Source organism: Perca flavescens, chromosome 12 (assembly GCF_004354835.1).
Source record: "Perca flavescens isolate YP-PL-M2 chromosome 12, PFLA_1.0, whole genome shotgun sequence".
NCBI lineage: Eukaryota > Metazoa > Chordata > Actinopteri > Perciformes > Percidae > Perca > Perca flavescens.
This window is the reverse complement of record NC_041342.1, coordinates 22,076,086-22,100,044: the sequence shown is the minus strand read 5'-3', so window position 1 is coordinate 22,100,044 and position 23,959 is coordinate 22,076,086. Positions and strand designations below refer to the sequence as shown.

Genomic DNA, 23,959 nt, shown 5'->3' with positions numbered 1-23,959 from the left:
GTCGACTTTGTCTTCTTCACACTAAGATTACAGATGTCTTCCTTATACATATGTCAAACCATCTATGTACCAATTCACTGTTGATCTCATTTCCATGGGAGCTGCACTCATTAATGCAATGCTTTGAAGTTTTTTACACATTCCTTCTACAGAAGTTCGATCTGTTGACAGTTTTTGGTTTCTGCTGGCAGTAACCACAAACACATGGACTGTTTAACAAAGGAACACACACAATATACTTGTATTTTATGTCTATAAATGGAACCATTTACTTACCTCTCACTGATGGGAGTGGCCTCTCACACTGACTCTGTCCGGGTCTCAAAGCTATAATATCACAATAAGAACATACCTAACTGATTTTGTCTTTTATGTGTCTTTCCAAAATCCATCCAACTTGTCTTTCAGAAAGTCCCATAAAGCCATCCAGCCTTGGATTTCAGAAATGAGTTATCAGCTAGATGAACTGTTATGTACCCTTGTCCTTATCTTGTCTTTATATGCAACATCACTACTACCTGTGTAGCAGCAGAATTTCCTTTTCCATGCCTCAATGATCTTCTGTTGTTAATAGACCGTAGCAAATGAATCTCTGGGATAAATCCAGGCTCTGTCATTAAAGCCCAGCAGGAGTGAAGAGAAAGACTCACTGCTGCCTCAGGCAGAGGCTTAAAAGGGGTATTAAAATGTAAAGAAAAATGACCTGTAGACTGTCACTTCACTGCAGATTTCAATTAAAAGAGCTCAGTCCAAATCTATTTGTTCATATCACTGAATGTGGCTTGACAGATGAGAGTTATCCACTTTGGATTTAATTTTTGCTGCCTCGCTGAGAAAGAAAACGCAACAATTTCTCTTGTCACCACACTAATTCAGATATGCACATTGTACAGAAATGGATGTTTTTTTTAAATTGATGCCTAGTTTTTACATTAATGTAATTTAAAAAAAAAATCAAGCTGTTTTGATATTTATATTCTCAGGTGTCTTAACATTTTGAGCATTGGAGTTTCAATCTTTCCTGTGCAACACCTCAGTACAAGCATGTTTTATTTCTTTTGTTATGCTGATTAATTTATTCCCAAAAAATATCATTTTGTGTGGTTTAATTCATTATTCTTTTCATAACAAATTTTGTTTGTCCTATTAAATGGTTAAATGCTTGCATTGTTTGCTTGACATGAAAATACCAGTGCTTTTTTTAAAGAATAAAAATCCTTAAATTGATTGTTGTGTTAATCTTTTTTTTTGTTTTTTTTTCTGCTCAATGAGATTGCCCTTTTAGCACAAACAGGCATATATAATAGACAATACAGTATAAACAGCATTTATTCATTCATTCATTTATTCTTAGTAAAATGCACAGAAATAATTTTATTTGATGAGTACTAAGTGCAGTAGCTGAATCTCAATTGTAGGTCATAATCCTAAACAAATGGCTTTAAATAACATGTTGCCATTGTTGAAAGAGTTATGAAGCAGGTGTATTTATGGGCTTTTAAGTTAGATTGGTGTTGTGGTAACATAATTACATGGAATCTATTATTCCTGAAGACATTTTAGTTTTGCAGAGACACATACACTGTTATTTGCCAGTCTTGGTCTCAACAGGTGGTCCTGGTGTGTGGAAGGGTGGATTACCACCAAGGCAACTGCTCTGGGACTTGACAGCTCTAGGGGCCCCAAAAGCTCCAAACCTACTGTGGCTTAATAGTTTTGTGCTTATTTAATTGAAAATGTGTTTAAACATCAGCCTCAGGACGTTAAACTGGCCATGGTGTGTAACATGACATAAGTCGACCTCAGAGTTCATCTCTGTTTCCGGCAGAGAGACGAGGCACGCCACCGCGAGCTGAGTGAGGAGCCACAGGCCGCAACCCTACTTCCTCAGTTTCCCGGTCCCGCGGGTGTTTGGCTCCGTCTCGGTCCCAGTCCGTTTCCACGGCCTCGTCGTCCCAGATGGTGGAGGTCTCTGTGTCACTGAAGTAGTCAGGTTCGCCAGTGTAGTGTGTGGGGAAGAGCAGTAGAGGCTCCACTGAAAACGCTCTCAGGTCCCTCTGCTTGTAATACTGCATGTACTCGTCTCTGAAGGGGCAGAGAGAGGTTGACATAATGACTTTATACTGAATACGAAAGGCTCTAACTAGTATTAAAAGCATAACGTTTGGATATGCATACAGTGGGTGAGACTCACTTGGGGTGCTTGTTGAACATGATAGGTAGGAACTCATCAACAGGCAGCATTTTGTTAAGGGGTTTGGCCTGCAGGAGCTTCTGGGCCCCATTCAGTGACAGGACATAACCCAAGGTCCAGTAGGAGTACCCTGGGTACACAAGGTTACTGACTCCCTTCACCCACTGCTCTGGCTCCTTCACCTGCAGCCGCTTACGGCCTACATAACTTTATGAGGACAGACAAGTGAGTGACAGATCCGTGGTGCCTTGAATAAAACTTTAAAAACGTAATTTGAGTATGCAAGGTATACAAAGTGATGAAAAAACGAGATGAAAACTGCATTAAGTCACTAACATGAGGTCCCATTCAAGTCCCACTCTCTGTACATTCTCCATGATAGTCACCAGCCTGCTGCAAAAGCGGGGCTCAAATCTCACATCATCCTCCAGCACAAGCACCTGCTGCAGTTCCTGCTGCACCACCTAGGGGGAGACACATAACAGCAATTAACACCGAACAGCTAAACCTCTCCATATACTGTCACACCTCATCATACTGCCACATCAGCTTCACTGTACTAGATAAGTCTTGTTTGAAACATTCACAGAGCAAGGATATACCTGTTTCCAGATCTTGTGGTGGCTGAGGAAGCAGCCAATCTCCCCTCTAGTCAGCACCCGCTCTGAATATGGGTCTCTGTACCCGGGCAGCATGTCTATACCCATAGCCTGCAGCTGAGAGGAGTTCAAGGCTCTGTGACAACAACACAAGGAAACATATTTCCTCATATTCCACAGTCAGCTATAAGACATTTAAAACAAATTCTGGGACAGCCTCATTTCCCTTGTCAAGTTCTACAGCCGTAATGCTAAAAACACCAATTAAATCTTAAATTGCAGCATCAAGTTACTTGAATATTCTTTTTGTGTGTTTTTTAATTCAGGCTACTAATAAATCTGTACATTTCAATTGACAATAGTGGGTATTTTATCATGTAAAGAGCATAATGAGAGTGGTAGAAAATAACTTAAAAATAACTGTACAATTTTGACTACTACTAGATCCATTTTAGGCTACTGCATATTAATATAATCCATTAATATGATATAAATAACTTCAAAATAATATCACTACTTTTACGTTTGATAATGTTTTTTTAATGAACTTTTATACTTTTATGTAGGTAAAAACTTGACTGCTGGACCTTTACTTGTAATGGAGTATTGTGGTAATTCTACTGCTTAAGTAAAGTATCTAAACGCGTCTTCCACCACTTTATAATGATGTCGTACTTGCCGTCCACGGCTTCTGTCAGTGTAGTGTTAATGCCAAGGACAGCCAAAGAACTCAACATCCTGTCCCGCCGATCTGAGCGGCGCTTCAGATTGATCAGAAAGATCTAGAAGTGGAGGAGAATAAAATTACTGTTCACTCAAACAACACTCTATAACTGGAAGATATTTCTATTATATTATGTATTATAAATGATTCTGTACCTCATCAAATCCCATCTTTCCTGGTTCTTTAGGCACAATGTGCATATACTGTGAAGGCTCCATGGTGTGGGCAACTGGAAAGTAAAGTTACACATTCACATTTCACATGAAGTATAGTAAATCTGACTCTTTTGGTTTCAAGGGAATTCGTTGGATCTGTTCAATATCTAACTGCTGTGAAACGGTCAAATAAGAGGGGGAGAACAGGAAATGAGAGGCAGTGGGCTTTGACAGAGGAGTGAGACATGTGTCAGGACTGTGAGAGCAAAAAGGCCCAAACATGCTCAAACAGGAGCTAGGAAATAGTGAGCAAAGACTGAAGATATAGAGTCTGTAGTTATTCAGAAAAGTATAGAGTGAACTACATTATATAGACAATTAGATTAGGTGCTTACTGAGTGCCTCTGTCAGTGTGTGGGTAAAACTCTCCTCTTCTTCTTCCAGTGTCTGGTCTTGTCTAAGGGGCACTGGTAAATATCCATAATGGTCCTTGTTGCAAACATACATCTGAATCCCTGCAGCAGAGCAGATGGATCAGGGCTCAGTGCAAACATCTTTTCTTTATTTGATATGGTTAGCATAGCATATAATATGTCAAGAAAATTAGGTAGTAACAAATTCCTAGTATGGCCATTATGGCCAGTAAAGTCATTATGCTATTATAGGAGAGTGGTGAGAAAGATATCTATTATCAGTGAAAATCAAGTTCATAAAGTTCATGTGTACTTTGATGTGTACATCAAAATCACACAGGAAAATAATTGTGTGAGGTGCAACTTAAATTACAATTTGCCAAAGGTCCGACCTGCTTGCCGTGAAGAGAAAGCGAAGGCCATGATGTCATCTAAGTGGTAGGGGTAGTGGGGGTGAGGAGGGTGGAAGGCCAATGCTTGGCTAGCTCTGCGCCTCAGGTCCAGCAGGTAGGTGGAGTGCACCATGGGGGCTGCAAAGCAGCCCTGACGCTTCCATTTACGGATAGGAATATACTCTGGGGTTCGCCTGTAGTAGCCCTATGTGTATTAGGAGACCCAGAACAATCACCTTCCTGCAGTTTTAGTTCATATTTTGCACAATAAATATACATTTTCTGTTTTGGTCTCCAAAAAAATCCTACCTGAGGAGTCATGCCACACCAGAAGTTGGAATAAAGGCCTTTTGATTCCAACATGGGTGCCACAATTGTCAGATTCTCTGCTATCATGTCAGATAGCACCTGGCGGTTTGTCAGCAAGTTGTCACTGTCCACAAACTGAGGGACAAAGAGGAAACAATAAATATCATTAATCAATAGATGACAGAGTGAATATGATACATAAGATACTGTAATAATGGATGATTCCTCTGAACAATAGGATATTTAATTCTTTGTGCCTTATGGTCTTTTACTGTCTCACCAGAATGTAGTCAGTCCACAGTCGTCTGGCAGCTCTGAGTGCTGCCTGCTTTAACTTCATCACATGGGTGAACCGAGAGTCGGGCCAGTGTTTGGGAGACTGCTCATCTGCATAGGAGCTGAAAGAAAGAGGGACAAAATAATTACGGTATATGAACATTTTAGGATCAGAGAATATCAGGTTTACTACGCCTCTGTTAAATCTATGATTAAACAGTATCAGGGTGGTGAATAATAAATGAAGTTTTGGCCTCAGGTTATTCACCCGGGTTGCTCCATAGGCCTCCACTCCACCGAGTGGTACAGGTGTTGAACTCCTCTGAGCCACTGCTGAAGCATGGCTGTGCTGTTGTCCACACTGTGGTCAGAGGCAGCCCTGAGATGATAAAGAACATTACTAAACACTGACTTCACCTCTTTGTTTCCACTTCTCTGTGCTTTCTCACTTGTTTGCCGGTGAACAGTATTGCAGAATGTGAGGAATGACATTTACACAGAAATGGCCTAAAATGTATGCTAACATCTTCATTGCTAAATCCTATCTATTGACACTTTTGCTTATTGTTTTGTGTTAGCTCTCTGAATCAAACCAGCACCTCTTCATCAGTAATTCTGTGATTCTTACAGAGAGAAAGTCTTTTATAAACCAAAACTCAAGTGCAAGTTTTCCTACTTTTTCCAGAAATATTAACACATTTTTTTATCAAATGATCAATGCAATAAATAAATAACTGTAATTTTACCAGATGGCAATGCGGTCCTTTGGATAGTCCAATCGGTCTATGCATCCTAAGGAGTAAGGGAGGCTGTGTTGTGCGTTGCGTGCGAGGATGGTGATCAGCACTGTGGGCTTCAGCACAGAGGACTCCTGCTGGGCTGGTTGGAGGAGATGATCAGCTGGCAGCTCCTCTGTGCTGGGGTACAGGAAGAGCTTTCCTGCTAAAATCACAAAATATAATCTGAATCCCACAAATCCAGGAGGCATATTTCCAACAGGGCCTTGAGGCACTGAGGCCTTGATGTCTCTGTAGCCTCAGACTGGTGCAAGTGAGGGGGAGAGAGACTTTCTCTCTCAAACACACACACACACACACACAGCAGAGGTAGAGGGAGGGGGAGGGAGGGAGGGAGGGAGAGAGAGAGAGAGAGAGAGAGAGAGAGAGAGAGATTGAAGAAAGCTTACACAGATATTAGAAGTTTTTATAATCTTGTTTTGTTTTATACTTTTACGTTTATGTCTAATGTAACCATATTTTATATTTATATATTTTTCATAATTGCTTTTATTTAAAGTGATGATGATGATGATGATGATGATGATGATGATGACGATGATGATGATATTATTATTATTATTATTATTATTATTATTATTACCTTAAAAAGAGAGAACGTAAATCAATTTAATAACATAGGTGTTTTGTGCTTTTTTGTTCTTTTGTAGCTTTTTCGGCTGTGCCCCAGTCTGACATTTCGCTGAAAACAAGAACATTTTCCACCCGGAAGACTTATACTGTAGCACGCCGGCAAACCTGAAAACACAACTCACACATGTCGTGACCATAGACAGTATGGTCGTGACAGCAGCAGCGAAATGTCCTGGCATTAGAAAGTGGTTAATGAGACAGTAGTCTGTAGACACGTTCACTAGTTAACATGTCAGAAGAGTCAAACAGAGCAGATGTGTCAGAGAAACCTCCGCCTCCGAACTGGATCCTTCAGCACCCAACAGTGAGTGTGAGAGCACCCCTGCGCTGCCTTCACAGGTCTGATGCTAAATCATGCAACGCAATAACCAGAGTTTCTTTCTTGTTTCAGTATCAGCAAATAAAGAGTCTGGAGGTTGAGGACAGTGCACAAGTACACGTAGCTTTCCTCGTGTACATGGATCTTACCGAAGGTGAGTTTGACAAGATTTTTTTAAGAGTTTAGCATGAGTTATTACTTTATTATTATTTTTTGTCTGTTTGTGTGTCACGAAGAGACGGGGATCATCTAACATGGTAATAGCTTGAATGTATTTATTTATTATTTATTTTTACATGAATCAATTGTGCTTTAAGAACGATCAACTGTGTTTACTGTACATTTTTATCTCCCATCGTTATGGTTTAAATGCTGCTTCAACACTTAATAGATCATTATTAGAAGAAGAAATGAGAAATCCATTACTTTCAATGTAATTGATCTAATCTTCTAGTCTATCGAAGTCCAAAGGAGATGAAATTTGCTGTATGAATTATAAAGGTGTCATCTCATATCTACTCCCACAAATAAATAAATAACAACATCAAATCAAGTGAGGCATTTTAAGATAAAGGAATTTTTCGTTTTTCTTTACCTTTTTAAAATACAGATTAGCAGATATGTATTGTACTTAACCCTTTATCATCCATGTAATCAATGAGTGTGACTTATTAACGCACATAAGTAACTTACTAAATTATCTGTAATCCTCTAATTTGTGTCTCGCCAGAGAGAAAAAGGTAAACACCTGTTCTAAACAGTAAAAGGTGAATCCGTCTAAGTCCTACATACCTGTAAGAACCTTTTGAAGGTCCCACTACAGTTAGCCATAGACTTAGCTAGGCTACCACTCTCTCACTCTTACACTGTGCTTCTTGTGCTCCGCAGTGCGTCAATGGAAAGGGGTGTCTTGTGTCAAGAGTCCTGAGCTGCAGGTGGTTTTGCTGGAAGGGAGGGAGAAGGAAGGAGCACCCGTCCAGACAGTTCTTCCACTGCCTGCTCACCGATCTCTGAGCCACAAAAGGTAAAGGGGCACTGGAGAAGCGCTCAAACGTTCTGCTACCCTCCTTCTTTTGGTTTAAAGACGTTTACTATCACACATTGTCTTCCCAAACTTATAGTTTCCTCCTCTCTGCTGTGCAGCATACGTCAGGTTCTGGACAGAGGCTTTCCCATGCTGTTGTGTGCAGTAGCTTCTGACTCCACCCTTGTCTACCAGAGGATGACTGATGGGTTGGTGACACCGGACCCTCCCGCTGGCCCCTTCCAGGATTTGGGACGCCGGCAGCACCGGAAGAGACGGCAGAAGCACTGACCAGCTGGAATCAGAAGACACCTTAGTGTTGTTGGTGAAACATAGAAGAGCAGGATGGGACAGGCAGTCGGGTCTGTCTGTGTAAGCCGCTCCTAAAAAAACAATACAAATACAAAGGTGTACTGAGAACATCGCAGCAGGTGCAAATGGTCCGAACCACAGTGCCCTTCTAGGTGCTCTCAGTAAGAAACAACCAGCTGCATCCAACCAGTGAAGTCCAGTTCAGCGGTTCCCAATGTTTTGGCTTGTAACTCCTTAAAACTTTTGACCCAGTATGTGGTTACATGCTTTCCTCAAAACCTTTGTGCTGGACCTGATGAGTTGGATCCCAAGGCATAAACAATTTGTTTTGGATACATCACTACTAGAGCCTGACTGATACTTGATTTTTTTAGGCTGATACAAATATTGGTATTTGGAAGTTCAAAAAATGTATTGATTATTAAGACATACTTTTTATTATCATAAAGATTTTTTGTATTTTATTTTGTTAGTTCCTTTAAAGGCGCTGTACTCGATATCCAGCATATTGTTATAGCAGTAAACAAATATTTTCTATGGAAAAATATAGTGGAGTAATGGCATCCTAAGCAGAGAATGAAGTCTCACTCCCTCCATGTGTGTTGTAATCCGAGCTTCTCTGTTCTTTGTTTATATATATATATTAGGGCTGTCAAAATTAACACGTTCATTTTTGCATTAATTTTTTAATATTTAACTCGTTAAAAAAAATTAACAAAATTAACGCAGCTGTGTTTGTTTACTTCATGTGGTGGCTGAGAAACGTAATACGTCTCCATAACAGCAGGCGGCGCTACTCTGTATTGTTGCCCAAGTAATGAAAACCGGCAGCTGATTGGACGAACGCATCACATGGGTTTGTTTTCTCCGGAAATCCAAAGCCAGACTGTCATGGCGGCCGTTCAGAATACAATCTCATATTGTACTAAGATAGTTCACTGAAACATGTTTCTGAAAACATTTTAAGCGAGAAATAGGCCGTGCAGTTGCTGAATCTGTCTTCATTTCAGCTCAACAAAGGTCAGTTTATTAGATTTTCGTCAGATTTTGAGAGACTAGTCACCTCATTGCGCTCGCCATTTCCGGGTGAGTCCCGACTGCCCTGCCGGCGACTGAACTCTCGGCTCGTTGGAGATGAACTGAACTCTCGCCTGTAAAGTAGACGAGAGCAGGTGACAGCAGCCGGGGACGGTGACAAAAATCTGCTCTCAAGTCAGACAGTTTCTAGCCGTTTCCAGCAGCCTTCAGCAGGACTAAATAAGCCAAATTGTTGCTGCTGTTGTTCTGAAAGATATTAAACATTCTGAACTTAGCAGAACCTTTCCTTGTTTGGTTTTTTCTTCATATTTGCAAAGTTAAGTGATTTAGCATTTAAATATCCATTATTACAAGCTTCAGTTTCAATTTAAAAAAGCGATTAATCGCGATTAATTACAGCAAATTGTGCAATTAATTAGTTAATTAAACAGCCCTAATATATTATATATATATATATTTTATATTTATATTTATATATATTTATATTTATATATATATATATATATATATATATATATATATATATATTGTGAGTGCCTTGTGCGTCGGTATTGGACGCAGAGGGCCGCTAGAAAGCCTCGGTATTTGACAAGTGGGGGAACGCTCTGTGGTAATGGGTGCAACGGTATGAGGGTTGGAAGTAATAAATATTAGCTGATAAAAATGGCGGTGATGCAAATGCATGATTATCAAGTGGTTTGATTCATTTAAAGCCGATTTGATAAAAACGTGTTAATGTGTGACTTTGGCGAATCCTGGTTAACCCTTTAAAACACCAAAGTCACACAATAACACTAACTAACCGATCGAGGCAGTGGTAGACCAGCATCTCCTGTGTCCTGCGAGGTAAAAGTACTGTTTTTGTCGAAGGAGTCTGGTGGCTTTGAATAGTGCATAGATAGATAGATATAATGGCTCCAGTTCCCCGTCAGAAAGGGCTGTTTGACAACAAGGTAAAGCGGTGAAAATATTCTAAATATAGCGTAGACTTAAACTGATATATCGGCCTTTTTTAGGTGGCTAAAATACGTCTTGCTGCTGCCCCCGGCCACAGCCGTACATAGCTTAGCTTCGGTGTCAGGACTGCCGCCTGCTTCTCCAAACTAGGTGCGTACTGACCACAATTTTCTGTAGATAATACACTGACTATGGATAAGTACCTCATACAACTTCAAAATTTCTGAACTATCCCTTTAATATCTCTAGAAGCTAAACATTGTCTGATAATATCAGCCACGCCAGTGTGTCACTTGGGCTCTAATTCTTAACTGTCTCTTAATATAATCTTATTACCCAGTTCACCCATGTTTTCATGAGCTCCGTTGCTGATACAAGTTTTATTATGAATTAGTATGTGGTGCAGCATATTTAATACCATTTGTTAACGTAGTAATTGTATTAATGTATTCATTTGAATCAGACAAGCGGCTGAGCTGCAGTGAGTATACTGTTGACTAAATGAATCATCCGGCAGGTTGTTCTGTCGGCTTTTCTTTAAAGTAACGCAATGTTGTCAGCTGTGTGGATAGCTTACTGAAAACACTTTTTATTTTTCTAGAAAAACAAAAATTCAACATGGAAAACTGAACACAACAACAAAACACTGGTGTGCGAAATACACAATCGGACTACTATGTGACGTAGCAGCGTCCACCCTGTGGGTTTAGCACGGGACAGATACTGAAGCAGGGGACATCGATAGCCCTGCTGTGAGTGCGTTAGTGTCTTTTTAATGGTGCAACAGTGTTTAAAATGAGAGGAAGGACTTGACTACATGAGACAAAGATTACAACACTTCAACCCTGAGCCTTATTCAACATAAATACTCTATAATCATAGCAGAAACAGACATGGACAGACAAACACAATGTACTGACCAACGTACTGTAGAAAAGAGGTTCAAACTGTGTCTTGGAATGCAGGAAGTTTCCAATCTGTTGATGTTTCAGGGAGGCATTAAAGGATGAAATATTCAAATATGATGCAGATAGAGACACTATTTTCACTTTGGGTGTCCACGAGAGCACTGGTTGCTTCTGCTGTTGAAAATGTATATGTCTGAATGTTTCAAATGTCTATAGGAAGTCTCAGTGGCAGCCATGTGTGTAGTGACCTTCCAGGACTCATCCAAGGAGGGAAAGAAAAGCAAGTAAAATCCAAAGTTCTCTGTCATCCTGTAATTGCTTCATTAAGGAAGAAAAAACAAATGTTCTCTCCTTTTGGAGAACCATGAAAACTTAAAAATACTAAACCCTCTTTGATTTTGGTGGTCCTTTCTCTCTTGGTTGATATGAGCAGGGGCTAAGGTTGTGAGCAAGAGGGCAAAAAGGTGCTTGATTCAAGTCTGTAATCCATTTTTCTCAGGCGTGTACATACAAGGTACAGGCCCCCCCCCCCCCAACATGGTAACACATGGTACGGCCCATCCGTAACACTGCGATAACAGTTCTTTCATATTGGAACTGATAGATACACGACCGCAGTGCTATGTCATATCGTCCTCCTCTGAGCAGTAGTCCTGGCCCTGTAAACAAAACAGAGATGTTAGTGTATGGTGCCTTTTTAGTATTATTTGATGGTCTGTGTTTTGTATTCCTAAGACTTAGCCCAATTAAATTAGTATCACAATATGGATAGGGCAAATCTAGTTAAAATCCCATTCATAGTAACATTAATAACGAATGAAATGAACTAGGCTCCACTGTGATGCTTTACATCAGACCAAAATGCGTAAAACAAAACCATTTTTTGTTATAGCAAAATATGAACATATAATGTTCGGTTACAAGGTAACCTTGGTTCTCTGAGTGAAGAGACTATCTCTCCAGGGCGAAGCCGCTCGGTTACCGTTCCAATCAATGTAAATCAGTGAACCCATGCACATCTGGGCCTTTTATGCCCAAGCATGGGCCACGTAGTGGTCTGTCTTAAAGTGATATCCCCCGTACATATGGAATATGTAAGTATCGATACAATAGAGAACAATACTGTAACGTGGCACTGAAAGCAGCACAGCAAGTTTAATAAGAGAAAATAAACTCAAAAATCTAAATCAAAACAAATCAAACACTTCGGATCAAATACTTTTTAGAGGGAGGACATTAGATCACACAACTACAAAATGTTGATGAAACAATCAACTCAAAGACTAATTTCCATTATGGTCTTTGTTGTAAAGATCAAGGTGTTCTTTCTGAGCTCACCACATCACACAGATGTTGAACAATTACACAGAGACAGATTCATTGTGTAAGAGGCCAATTACTGACCATTAGTAGCCTCAAATGCAGCTACAAGACATGGTACATTTTAAGTCACTTCTATCTAAATTAGACAAATGTTGCTCTGTCACCGTTAGCTCCGCTCTCTTCACCTGCACACACACACAAACATAGTCCAAGACTAAACGCAAAACATATTCTCTAGGAGCTATTGAAAGGCATTCGGAGTAAAAAACTGCAGGCAGAAACAAAAGCAGAAAGGATAAAGCTGGTGTTATTTTATATTAAAAGACGAACCAACAATGAGTTTTCAATACTTTGTGACTTCCCTGCCCTGTCTGTAGCACTCAGCCCCACACAAGTTTATTCGTCTTGAAGACATAAAAGTAAAAACAAAAATAATAAAAAATTTAAAAAAGACTAAATAATGTCCCTAAACAGCTGGCCACTGTTGGTTTTAGCAAACATTATTAAATCAGGAGCAAATTGTTAGGGACTATTTTTAGCAGTGGATAAATACACATTTGGTGCACTAGAGAGTCCGGCAGCAAGGCAGTGCCTGTGCTCAATAAAATGAAGGAACATGTCACCCAGTGCAACAGTGTGGCTCATTGGTGTGTTTTAACAATAGAGCTTTATGTCACATGGGAATAAGCTACTGTATATCAGGCTTTAGATAAATATATATTACGTTTTAGTATAATCAATTCATTGTTGTTATTTGTTTTTTCAAGGCATTTGTTGACAATGAGAAAAGTATAGCACAATGCAAGCCTTATTCACAGGATATCACTTAACTGCCCCTGTATGCCATAAAACAATACAACTCATAAACACTAAACCACTTCCGACCAGATCTAGGCACACTGCAGCACTCAGTAAAACATGTTTTCAACAATACTACTTTAAATAACCCTACAATTGGAAAGCACAGGACACAACAGATTGAGGCTTTTCTTTTTTAAGGTATCATTATGTCATCTCTGCTGTATCCTCACTTGCTACAGATGCAGTGCTGCAGTAATAAGATTAACATCCATTATGTCATTTAGCAGGAGCTTTTTGCAAAATACTAAAAAACAAAAAGTAAAGAGCCAATGATGGGTTGTCATTTCTTACTTTTTCAATTTTCTCATCCAACATCCTGAAGAATTCTTGCTGACTCTCTGAGGAGTGGATGCTCCTGCAAAGGAAAGCGGTACAGCAGATTAGAGCCTTGCAGTATAACTTGGGACATGAAGAAGAGTTTAGATGATCAACAAAATAGACAAACTAGTTTAGTCTAATACACAACATATGAATACATGTTTGTGATATTCAGTCCGTGACACTTACAGAATCTTTCCATTTCCGTTTGACCCTGTCTCATCCATGTGTTGACCTTTACCAAGGAGAGCACTTTTCTCCTGCAGGATATCCAAGCACACAATATTGTGTGGCATTAATACCAAGTTATTCTGTTTTTTCCTTGTTAATATGCAGATGTATGCAGCACGGTGCTCCAAAATCTGATCAAATGTGTCTGAATAAAAAGTTTACTTCATGACTCATTTTAGATTACACAGTGACTCTTTGTAAGGGAATAAACAGAAGCCATCTTAATATAGAGTAAATGTCCCATTCTATTCATAAAAAAAAGAATACAAAGAGTACAAAAGAATCACGCACTGTGCTGTCCTGGCCATCCCCGCCTCCCTCTTCTCCACTGATGTACTTGACCTTCTCCACTCCTTTCATCTTGTACTCATCTGTGACAGAGTGGGAGAAAGAGAGGAGCACATCTCTTATTAATACACAACAGCAGAGGATGACCCACACACAGCCGCTCCGATCAGAGCCATCCTCTGGGTTACTTGTTCTCACAGTTCAATACTTGGCAAAGTAATTATGTGCTTGAGTTCTCACGCTCCAGACTAAATCCTCATAACAATGGTTGGAAAGCTGCAAACACACGAGCTGTCAGGCTGATTCTCCTCTTTTCTCTGCCTCTCCATCTTTTCTCTCACACATGCACAGCCCCCTCCTCCATCTCACCCCCACGCATGTAGAAAGGAGGAAATGAAAATACAGTTACGAAACCAGAGTAATAACGGCCTGATGGACTCATACAATTATAACACATCAGATTAATGCTGTGCAAGTTCTTATTGTAGCTCACAGATAGTTGCAGTTGATCATTCCTCCGTAGCAGCTTTAACAACTATGAAAATAGCAGACAATTGTCTTGCAGATGATGGTAGCCCCATGAACTGGTGGCACTGTTTGACCGTTTGTGTGCACTTGAAATGAAACCTGTGAAATACTCTTCCTGCATGTTGACAGTGCAAGGTGATTTTTTTTTTATATCCCAGCAGGAACTAATGCTTGCTCATTAGGGCTTGGTATCATTTAAAAAGTATGATACCAGTACCAATACCAGTACCCTTAAAGTAATATCAATATCAATAAAGTACTTAATTTGATACCTTTTTCCCACCCGACTTAATTCGATACCCATCATGTTAATTGAAGTATTCAATTGCGTGAAATGCCACCACCACTCCACCACTTGCTGCTGCGGTAGTGGGCCAAACACATGTCGCATTAAATCACAAAAATGTGAAACCATTACACAGATTTTTTCTAGATCGGAGTTCAAAAAGGATTGAATGTTCGTTTGACTACAAGTTAGTAAGTTTGGATACTATTCTGTACTGGTTTATTTTGGTATTGTGTACCGATACCCAGCCATACTACTCATAGCAGCATTGTGTGCATTTTTGTACTTTCTATACCTAAAGAAAAATTGTGTTTTAAAAAAAAAAAATATATATATATATATATATATATAAAATATTGTATTTATATATAAATGTATTTATTAAGAAAGCGGACATGAAAATGAAATGGCAACAACGTTAAAAATAAATAGTTTTTAGTGATTTTTTTAAGCAAAGACACCAAACAATTACTGGTTTCAGCTTCTCCAGTGTGAGATTTAGTAGGTTTTTAACATGAATGTTTTTTCTTGACTCTTGGTCGGATAAAACAATTTGAAAAACAGAAATTTGAAGATGACATCTTAGGCTCTGAGGCATTTGTCACAATTTTCTAGCATTTCATAGACCAAACAATTAGCAAAATGTTCCGCATTGATTGATAGTGAAATGAATTGTTAGTTGCAGCCCTAGACAAGATTTGGTTTTAAAATGATAGTAGCACCTATATAGCTCTAACTGACCTTTCGTGCGAACCTGCCTTTAATAAAGCACTAATTAATGTTGCCATCATTATCTGAGAGCATCAGGGTCCCTATTCAATACTGCTAACCATTTTCAAAACTCTTTTGAAAAATTAAGGTATCATCTGGATTATTATTATTATTATTTTAAATACCCATATTGATATGAATGTGGCCTAATCTTTAAAGATTCAGGTATTGCAGGCTATGTCATAAAGGAACTTCCATGTCAGCAGTGAATCACATCGATGAATGGTGGCAAATACCTCATATTTACCAAAAGGCCAGTCTGACCAAAAATGAAAGCAAGGATACGGACGTGGATACCACCTGGCACTTAGAGGTGCATGGGAACTGTGATCAGTGTGTACAGTAAACAGACTGACCAGAGAGGAGGTCCCCGTTGCTGTAGGCTTTACTCTGGCCCTCCTCGCCGTTGGGCACAGCAGACACCTGCTTGGCAGAGGTGCAGCCCATCTCCTCCTCCTCAGCTGCTCTCCTCCTCACCCCTGAGCATCACAGGAACACCTTGTGGGGCAGATAGGAGAAAGGGATGTGTGTAGATCCGGAGTTCACAAACTTATTTTTCTGTGAGCAAAGACCCCCAAGCAGAAAGCCTCAGATCACAGACAGGTATGTTGATTAAGGTTTTGTCTCTGTGGGACTCTTCTCAGGAGCATCAGTCTTTATTAGAAACATCGAGTGGAGAGTGTGGTCTCTGTAAACAGCATTACCAAAAGAGCTAACCTCTTCAAGAAAAGGAAGTAGGAAATAACCTTAATTTCGCAAGGGAAGAATTCCCCTGAACTCCAGCTTTGGAATCACTATTTTTTTTTCCCATAATCAATTAGTCATGAAGCGCCCCACCCTAGAATTAAAACACGCCGGCATCACAATCTGTTCTTGAAAAGACCGTAAAATAGATGGTCTAGCCGGGTTGTGGATCATGCACATGACGGTCTGGGAAAACACCAATCAGAACGTGCGCACGGCGGTGCCAGCTGCACTGCAACAATAAGGCCCTCTCAAGCTAGGATGCCACGGTGCCAAGCCGCCGGGTCATTTCTATCAGCGAATGGGGGTTTTCTGTTGCGCTCAGAGGATTAACTGAGGCCGCAGTTATATCGGCTTGTAAGAGCCGCAGCAATATGGCTAATGGATAACGATGTGATTTACCAAATCACTCGGTCGAAATGCTGAGTTGTTGAACCCATAAGGTATGGTTGATCCTAAACGCACTGGCCACACAGCTGAGTCCAGCTGCAGTCAGCTGCTCCGCACACATCACTCATATCCTCCTCATTAGCTTACATTTGTACATGTATATAGATAGAAGCTGCAGCTGCAGCCCACAACGGTGCATCACTGTGCTGTCATACCATTTTAGGCAAGCAAATATAAGAAACAAGGGATGTTAGCAGAAAATGCATTCCCTTGCTGCAAAATTTCAACCATCGTCGCATCATTTCACAACATCGGAGTGAGGGGATAACGATCAGGGTTCAAATCATGGATTCAAGACAACTAGCCTAATAACAAAAGAAGAACGGCCAGCAGGAAACGCTGTAATGATATATATCGCAGATACGGAACCAAGTAAACAAACAATAGCAAAATAAACGTACAGCAATGGGGCAAAATTACCTCTCTGGTTTGTCCATGGTTCCTCTGGGTTTAGTTTAGAGAGTCTTCACTACAGACGGAGGACCCAGACAGACCGCATCTGCACCTCTCGGTTCAACACAGGCATCAGCAGTCGAGATGTAGTCAGTCCGTCTGCAGCTGTCTGGTAGCTCATGGCCTGATACTGAAAGTGATGAAATAGCGCCGACCCGATTGGAAAATAAAGCAGCAAATCAAACAACAGCTAATGCAAATTTCGAAAAATATATTTTTTTTCATAAACTATTATTGTTATTCAGCGCAAAACACAATAATTCACTTAATTTCCCATACGATTTTTAGAAGCAGCTACCTCTTTATCCGATGGAAATTTGACTACGAAGTTGCATTTCATCAGTTGCCAGTCGGACCTAATTCACCGGCGCACTAGGAACTTCCGTCCAGCTCATTCCTTCCCTTCTGCATCATTAAAGTTGACATCAAAAACATACGAAGTTTTTAAAGTTTACCGTCTCTGACAAAAGACCGACAGTTGACGCCGCCAATTATTGACCTCCATCAATAATGACTTCACTAACGATCATCGCTCGTGTAGCGGACGGACTACCGCTCGCTGCGTCCATACAGGAGGATGAACAGGTGAAATGAAAGCTAGCTTCTCTAAACGACGACTACACGCCAAACTCCATTAAAAAATGTTTGTTGACTGTTAGCTTATCCGCAAAGGTGTAACGTAAGACCTCCTCAAAACAAGAAGAAATACGTTTTCATTCTTGGTAGTATATTGGGACATTTGGGACATAATTTTTTTTGAATGTAATGGTCAGATAACAATGTACGTAGTTAACTTTCTGCTGTCCACTACCAATAAGCATGGTTTTTACATTAAATTGTCAAATGTATTCATCTCGGTCCAACAAAAACATTTGGACTGTATGTGCCGTTTTAATACGAGTCTTGATATGAGATTGTTTTACAACTGCCATAAAATTGTACTTGCACTTCTGTTTACAACCTGTTTTTGCTTATCTTTGTCAGTCAGGTAGAGACCTCCAGCAGTACCAGAGCCAAGCCAAGCAGCTGTGCCGTAAATTGAATGCACAAAGTCCGGACCGCTGTACCCTGGAGGCCGGGGACATGAACTTCCAGTAAGTTATCACAAGCACCAAGTACTCTTGTTAAAGGTCCCATGGCATAAAAATTTCACTTTGAGTTTTTTTTTTTAACATAAATATGAGGTCCCCCAGTGTCTAGAAATGGCGATAGGTGTAAACCGAGCTCTGGTTATCCTGCTCTGCCTTTGAGAAAATGAAAGCTCAGATGGGCCGATCTGGAATCTTGCTCCTTATGAGGTCATAAGCTCATTTTGGGACTGGCTCTAGTGGCTGTAATTCTACACCAAGGCTGAATTTTGTGAAAGAGACTTCAGATACAGTATAAGGGGACCACTAAGGTCTATATAAAAGCATCCAAAGAGCTCCGTAATATTGCACAGTCAGTTTGGTGGTTTATTTTGATACACGTTACCCTAGACTGTATAAGAAATATTACTAGGAAAAAACATTTCATTAGTAATAACCACTGATTTGGATTTAACTTGCTTTTTTTGTTTTTAGTTATTTAATAGCACAGGGTGTTTGCTACCTTTTCCTCTGTGAGGCTTCATTTCCCAAAAAGATGGTGTTTGCATACCTTGAAGACCTCCACAGTGAGTTCTATGACCAGTATGGAAGAAGAGTACCCACAGTAACAAGACCGTACTCCTTCATCGAGTTTGGTAAGACTATTTGTGACACGGTAGATTCAAGAAATGTTGTCTTTCTGTAGAAAGAACAAAATCCTTCACTGAGCTTATGTCATACATACATTGTTCCAGACACTTACATCCAGAAAACAAAGAAGTCCTACATTGACAACAGGTCCAGGAGGAACCTTGGCAGTATTAACACAGAGCTCCAGGATGTCCAGAGAATTATGGTGGCAAATATTGAGGAAGTTCTGCAAAGAGGAGAATCTCTTTCTGGTAAGTAGTCATAAAAAAATCTGTCCTGGCCAGGGTACCTGCACAAAACACAAGGGACAAAATACCAAGAAACCCCTAAATCCAATACAATTTTGCGGTTACTACTGCCTATATGAAAATGTTTGTTCTGTGCCAGTTATGTTACGTGTCAGAGGAGTTGATTGTATTTAGTCAATTTTGTTACCCCTTTGTAGTCAGTAGTTACACAACTTGATGTCATTTATTTAAATGTCCAGTTCATCACATCAATACTTTTATTTTCCTCAGCTCTAGACACAAAAGCCAGCAATCTGTCTGGTCTGTCGAAGAAGTACCGCAGCGATTCCCAATACCTCAACACCCGCTCCGCATATGCCAAGGTGGCTGCCGTGTCAGTGTTCTTCATCACACTCATCATCTATGTGCGTTTCTGGTGGCTCTGATGGACTCTTAAACATGGACTTTAACATAAGGGAGAGGGTGTTTCATTTTGAAAAAACAAGAATTTAAACTGATCCTGTTACATTACTGTTGTATGCCAGGGTGCCTTAAAGGGGTCATATACAGCCTATCCCTATTGCAGGTAGAAATTCTTCCTATGCTTTATCCAGCTTTGACTTATGCAATGTATAAACTATAAACTGAGCCATAGCTCTGCGATGGGACTTCTTTATGTATGGAAGCAAATGCTTCATGGTGAGTTCATGTAACTCTGTTTACTGGAATATTAAGAGCAGGGTGTAGATACATTTATAACCTGGAAATAGGAGTTTCTTTCAGAGTTTCAGCATTAAGGAGAAAGTCTTAACTGTGATAAAAGAATGTTTGTTTATTGTTGACAAAGTTTACATTGTAACAAAGTCTTACTGAAAATATTAAATATTTATCGAATTATAGTTTCTATTTTACAACTGTATTTATGACACACGTTATGTTAATATGAACAGACCGCAACAGTCCTCTTCATTGTATATACACACTTATAAGGCCCAGATAAGAGGGCGTTTTAGCAGCCAGGGGCAGCTTTTTTTGAATGGTTTTCAATGAGAGTGAAGCTTTTTGGTTGCGGCAGGAGCGTCCTGAACGCCTTGAGTTGAAAAAACTAACTCGGAGCGGAAAAAACGCCAGACGTCATTTAACTTCACAGCAAAAGAACGGTTGACAAATGCGCTGTCTCATCGGGGCCTACACCAGCATTTCCATTTTCCATTTTTTTGACAAAAAAAAGAGGTGTTTGGTGACAATGTGAAGCCTGGAAGTGTGTTCCTTTGTCCTTGCTCAGTTAGTTGTTGTTAAGAAGGCGAGAACACTTATTTTCTTGCCACAATTTCCAAGTTAAGAGATTTGAACTGTTGACTCCTGGGTTGTAGAGTTATTCAAGCCATAGTTACAAGAGCAGAGTACAGTCCCTTTCCTATCCTCCAGGGTGATGAATGGATGTAAGCCAAAAGTCTTATGCCACCAGATCAAAGTCGTCCCTCTGGAAAAGAAACACAATGGTAGTATAACATTAGCATTATTTTTTAGCCCAGAAAAATGATCAGTGACACTAGTAGGTTACAGGACTGACACCAGATGATCATTTGCATTGAAACAAAACAGTTACAGCAGATGTATAAGCGGATCCTGAAAACTCACTCACCTCATCATTATAATTCATGACATGCTGCTTGATCTTGGAGGAGTCCACCCAAGTAACAAAATCTTCCATATTTCTGGAAAAAGTCACATTAACAGTGTCAATATTTGATCACTTTAGACGCTTTTCACATGCATCTATACTGCCAATTTCTGTTTCTGCAGAACGGACAGTTTGTGTGAAAAGGCCCTCTGCGGCATAAAGTGGTTCAAACTAATTATGAGAAGACAAAACAAAGTGAAATCTAACCTTGTGACGAGAAAAGCTGGGTCTGTGACAATGTCTGGGCCAACACGCACATCTGATACTGAGTCAAGGTCAATACTGCAAAACACTTTCTGCACTTTTACATAGACAAAATGAACCAATTTCTCAAAGGAAATTCAAGACATCAATCCCAAACAAACTCTTGGAATAATGCAGTAATGAAGGATACGTCCTTGTTCGATGAAGGTGATGGCCGTCTTCAGGTTCTGAGCCATCCGGAGTTTCAGCACAATGCTGGGCAGCCTCCTCCTGCAGGGGTCACACGGGTAAATTGAATGATATATAATTGCATCCAAGGGCTCCAATAAGGGATAATGTATGGAATGGAATAGCATACACTTTATTGTCCCAGAGGGGACATTTGTCTTAGGCATAGTGCTACAATCTGTTGCTTTACAACACAAACATGTAGCAGAAAAAAACATTTTAAAATCAACATAAAAACAAACAAGATCCACAAAACATCTGAGGACACAAAAGAAGGACACATGACTGTACAGACATCACAACATCTTAAATAGAAACTGTAATAAGCAAAGTGCAAAAAGTGCTGGTGTATTTATTGCACTTTTGCTCCTTTGTTTACTGTTGGGAGTTCAGCAGCTTGATAGACGTTGGAATAAACGATAGCTTAAGCCAGTTTGTTTTACATCTCGGCACCCGGAATCTTCTCCCTGATGGCAGCAGTTCAGGATGATGTAAAGCGAGCCGGTCATTATTGCGAATTAGAACCCCGACAGGGTGATGCAGGACTGAATCAGCCTGAAAGGGTTTAATTTCTAGTAATGACCAGCTCTCTCTACATTATCCCGCTTATTAGAAGGCTACTTACTAACAAAATCAATAATTTGACACAAATGTCCTCCAGATTCTACCATCAGAAATAACAAACCGTAGAATGCCGTGATTGACCAATCAGAACTGAGAACTCAACAAAGCTGTGTAATAATTAGACTATAAGATGCTGTATTTTTTGGGATGATTTACCTGCAGAATGACGAAGCTGTGACTTTCTCTGTGAGGGACAGATTCTGTTTGGTGGGCATGAGACCGATACTGTACCTTATGTGAAGAAACAAAAATATGATCAGTGGGATATTATGATTTTAAACAGATAAACCAAGACTGTCCAAAACAACGAGGAAAACAAAAGCCACTGTATGACTGTACAGGAGCTTGTATTATGAAGCAAGTTCAACTCTAGCTCTCTTTGGGTTAACATTGGGGAGCCACAATAGCCGGTATCATGAAGCTGGTTATCAACTGGATCTTTTAACTCTGGGATTTCCTGTTCAGCTACCAGTCATGTGAAAGAGTTGTTCATTTAAAGTGACAACATCAGAGCCATGAGGGGAGCACTTAATAGGATAGGAGATGAAGAAGTTATACCTGCATGGAAATTTGTTTATAGCAACAACATTAAGTGATATTCAACAAGGTGAAAAGTAGTTAAAAGTGAGCCATCTTCGACAAACAGGAGTTAAGCCCAAAGGGAACTGGATAACCCACTCATCTCTGCTTCATGACACAGGCCCCAGATGTTGACTGAAAGTTATTAGATAGGCGATTCTGTCAAGGCAATATCACACTGAAAAACTCACAGTTTTTCCAGTAGTTGATGTGTGCTCTGAGCTCTGAAGCCATCTTTCTCATCCAGGTCTCTGATTTTCTGGGCAAGATCTCTGATGTTACGACTCAACTTGTTGTACCTGAGTCAGAGGAGAAATAAACACTATTACTATAATACACTACAATAACAATTCATTTGCTTTTCTATGTACTATTCACTTGTCAGCTTCTACCACTGACTATATATTAGACTGTTGTATATATGCGTTTCTGTATTTATTGTTTACTTCAAACATTTAATATGTTTATGTATGCACCAATCACCAAGGCAAATTCTTTGTAAGTGTGACCTACTTGGCAATACATCCTTTTCTGACTCTGATATAAAGAGGCTGCTACCCTTAAAACGAGTAGAATTTTGACATACAATATTTAAAGGGCTGGTTCACTCAAATTATGCAATTAAAATACATTTTTAAAAATCCTGACTGTTTAAAGCAGTCTTTAGGCTTTATAAGCTCTAATATCTAGTATTTGTAAATTCCATGTAACGTTAGTGTAGCTAGCTATATCAAAGTAAAAACATGAAATAAATAATTAAGCGTTTAACGTGTATTTCATGGTAACCTAGCTAACACATTCACGCTTAAACACAGCAGAACAATAAGGTTTAGTGACAGTAACCAGCCGATGTTGCTTACTTGGTGTAGTCCTCCCTCTTTTCGATGCGATACTTCCGCAACACTTTGACCTCGTGCAGGTTGTTGTCCACCTCCCAGTTGATGAAGTCCACCTTCTTCAACAACTTCTGTTCATGGTGCTTTAATTTACGAACCATTTTTTAAACCTTTCGCTGGCTGAATGCAATTTATTTACAAGGCAGAGTCCTGTCCATGCAGGGGGAAGAGGAAACACAGGAAACACGTGTTCTTCTTCTTCGGCGTCCGTTTAAGGTCGAACGCGAAGTCAATGTGAGCTACAGCGCCATCTATAACACAATAACTCTATAACAACAAACAAACAACCAAGAGTGTAACTTTGGTTTAAGAAGTGTGTGTGTGTGTGTGTGTGTGTGTGTGTGTGTGTGTGTGTGTGTGTGTGTGTGTGTGTGTGTGTGTGTGTGGGATCTGGGGGTTCTCCGCTAGAATTTCTTTTTTATATTTGAATCCCATTTCCTGTATTTATATATACATTTATATATATGATACAAAATCCAGGAAATAATTAAGTGGA

General features: G+C 39.8%; 5 protein-coding genes across 8 annotated transcripts; 2 read left to right on the top strand and 3 right to left on the bottom strand.

Moving 5' to 3' along the window:
* Positions 1-1,802: 1,802 nt before the first annotated feature.
* Positions 1,803-5,962, bottom strand: LOC114565974 (procollagen galactosyltransferase 2). Its single transcript, XM_028594316.1, has 12 exons — positions 5,809-5,962; positions 5,331-5,441; positions 5,067-5,184; positions 4,787-4,921; positions 4,478-4,682; positions 4,068-4,187; positions 3,673-3,746; positions 3,469-3,575; positions 2,797-2,929; positions 2,531-2,658; positions 2,195-2,401; positions 1,803-2,085 (listed from the first exon to the last, which is right to left on the bottom strand). Exons 2-12 carry the CDS (start codon positions 5,402-5,404, stop codon positions 1,803-1,805), a joined length of 1,584 nt encoding a protein of 527 aa, XP_028450117.1. The 5' UTR covers positions 5,405-5,441; positions 5,809-5,962.
* Positions 5,963-6,553: 591 nt separating this feature from the next.
* Positions 6,554-8,745, top strand: tsen15 (TSEN15 tRNA splicing endonuclease subunit). Its single transcript, XM_028593908.1, has 4 exons — positions 6,554-6,796; positions 6,884-6,965; positions 7,700-7,835; positions 7,955-8,745. The coding sequence occupies exons 1-4, from the start codon at positions 6,722-6,724 to the stop codon at positions 8,124-8,126; spliced, it is 465 nt and encodes a 154-aa protein (XP_028449709.1). The 5' UTR covers positions 6,554-6,721; the 3' UTR covers positions 8,127-8,745.
* A 1,969-nt stretch (positions 8,746-10,714) lies between these two features.
* On the bottom strand, positions 10,715-18,326 carry zgc:55943 (uncharacterized protein C1orf21 homolog). Of its 4 annotated transcripts, none has more exons than XM_028592939.1 (7): positions 18,265-18,326; positions 17,271-17,433; positions 16,013-16,154; positions 14,075-14,154; positions 13,742-13,812; positions 13,526-13,589; positions 10,715-11,709 (listed from the first exon to the last, which is right to left on the bottom strand). In XM_028592939.1, the coding sequence occupies exons 3-7, from the start codon at positions 16,101-16,103 to the stop codon at positions 11,671-11,673; spliced, it is 345 nt and encodes a 114-aa protein (XP_028448740.1). In that variant the 5' UTR covers positions 16,104-16,154; positions 17,271-17,433; positions 18,265-18,326; the 3' UTR covers positions 10,715-11,670. The 4 variants fall into 4 exon arrangements, with proteins under 4 accessions (XP_028448740.1, XP_028448739.1, XP_028448738.1 ...); XM_028592938.1 differs by lacking the exon at positions 18,265-18,326 and adding an exon at positions 17,583-18,007; XM_028592937.1 differs by lacking the exon at positions 18,265-18,326 and adding an exon at positions 17,602-18,007.
* On the top strand, positions 17,633-20,147 carry sec22ba (SEC22 homolog B, vesicle trafficking protein a). Its single transcript, XM_028592934.1, has 5 exons — positions 17,633-17,888; positions 18,288-18,397; positions 18,866-19,026; positions 19,126-19,272; positions 19,540-20,147. The coding sequence occupies exons 1-5, from the start codon at positions 17,814-17,816 to the stop codon at positions 19,692-19,694; spliced, it is 648 nt and encodes a 215-aa protein (XP_028448735.1). The 5' UTR covers positions 17,633-17,813; the 3' UTR covers positions 19,695-20,147.
* imp3 (IMP U3 small nucleolar ribonucleoprotein 3) lies at positions 20,061-23,700 on the bottom strand. Its single transcript, XM_028592935.1, has 7 exons — positions 23,428-23,700; positions 22,759-22,866; positions 22,145-22,219; positions 21,327-21,406; positions 21,140-21,191; positions 20,894-20,966; positions 20,061-20,731 (listed from the first exon to the last, which is right to left on the bottom strand). The coding sequence occupies exons 1-7, from the start codon at positions 23,562-23,564 to the stop codon at positions 20,705-20,707; spliced, it is 552 nt and encodes a 183-aa protein (XP_028448736.1). The 5' UTR covers positions 23,565-23,700; the 3' UTR covers positions 20,061-20,704.
* Between the last annotated feature and the right edge of the window lie 259 nt (positions 23,701-23,959).

Bases quoted from the DNA above. Each gene is read 5' to 3' on its own strand.
- LOC114565974 (XM_028594316.1), bottom strand. From the start codon at position 5,404: ATGCTTCAGCAGTGGCTCAGAGGAGTTCAACACCTGTACCACTCGGTG. The intron at 2,402-2,530 runs GTTAGTGACTTA...GTCCTCATAAAG, and splicing joins GGACTTGAATGGGACCTCAT to TTATGTAGGCCGTAAGCGGC. The intron at 2,086-2,194 runs GTGAGTCTCACC...CTGCCCCTTCAG, and splicing joins ATGTTCAACAAGCACCCCAA to AGACGAGTACATGCAGTATT.
- tsen15 (XM_028593908.1), top strand. From the start codon at position 6,722: ATGTCAGAAGAGTCAAACAGAGCAGATGTGTCAGAGAAACCTCCGCCT. The intron at 6,966-7,699 runs GTGAGTTTGACA...TGTGCTCCGCAG, and splicing joins GTACATGGATCTTACCGAAG to TGCGTCAATGGAAAGGGGTG. The intron at 7,836-7,954 runs GTAAAGGGGCAC...TCTGCTGTGCAG, and splicing joins CGATCTCTGAGCCACAAAAG to CATACGTCAGGTTCTGGACA.
- zgc:55943 (XM_028592939.1), bottom strand. From the start codon at position 16,103: ATGGGCTGCACCTCTGCCAAGCAGGTGTCTGCTGTGCCCAACGGCGAG. The intron at 13,813-14,074 runs GTGCGTGATTCT...GATATCCTGCAG, and splicing joins GGGATGGCCAGGACAGCACA to GAGAAAAGTGCTCTCCTTGG. The intron at 11,710-13,525 runs GTAAGAAATGAC...TTTTGTTTACAG, and splicing joins TGGATGAGAAAATTGAAAAA to GGCCAGGACTACTGCTCAGA.
- sec22ba (XM_028592934.1), top strand. From the start codon at position 17,814: ATGACTTCACTAACGATCATCGCTCGTGTAGCGGACGGACTACCGCTC. The intron at 19,027-19,125 runs GTAAGACTATTT...ACATTGTTCCAG, and splicing joins GTACTCCTTCATCGAGTTTG to ACACTTACATCCAGAAAACA. The intron at 19,273-19,539 runs GTAAGTAGTCAT...TATTTTCCTCAG, and splicing joins AAGAGGAGAATCTCTTTCTG to CTCTAGACACAAAAGCCAGC.
- imp3 (XM_028592935.1), bottom strand. From the start codon at position 23,564: ATGGTTCGTAAATTAAAGCACCATGAACAGAAGTTGTTGAAGAAGGTG. The intron at 22,220-22,758 runs GTGAGTTTTTCA...TCTTCACATAAG, and splicing joins CATCAACTACTGGAAAAACT to GTACAGTATCGGTCTCATGC. The intron at 20,967-21,139 runs GTTAGATTTCAC...GACTTTTTCCAG, and splicing joins CCAGCTTTTCTCGTCACAAG to AAATATGGAAGATTTTGTTA.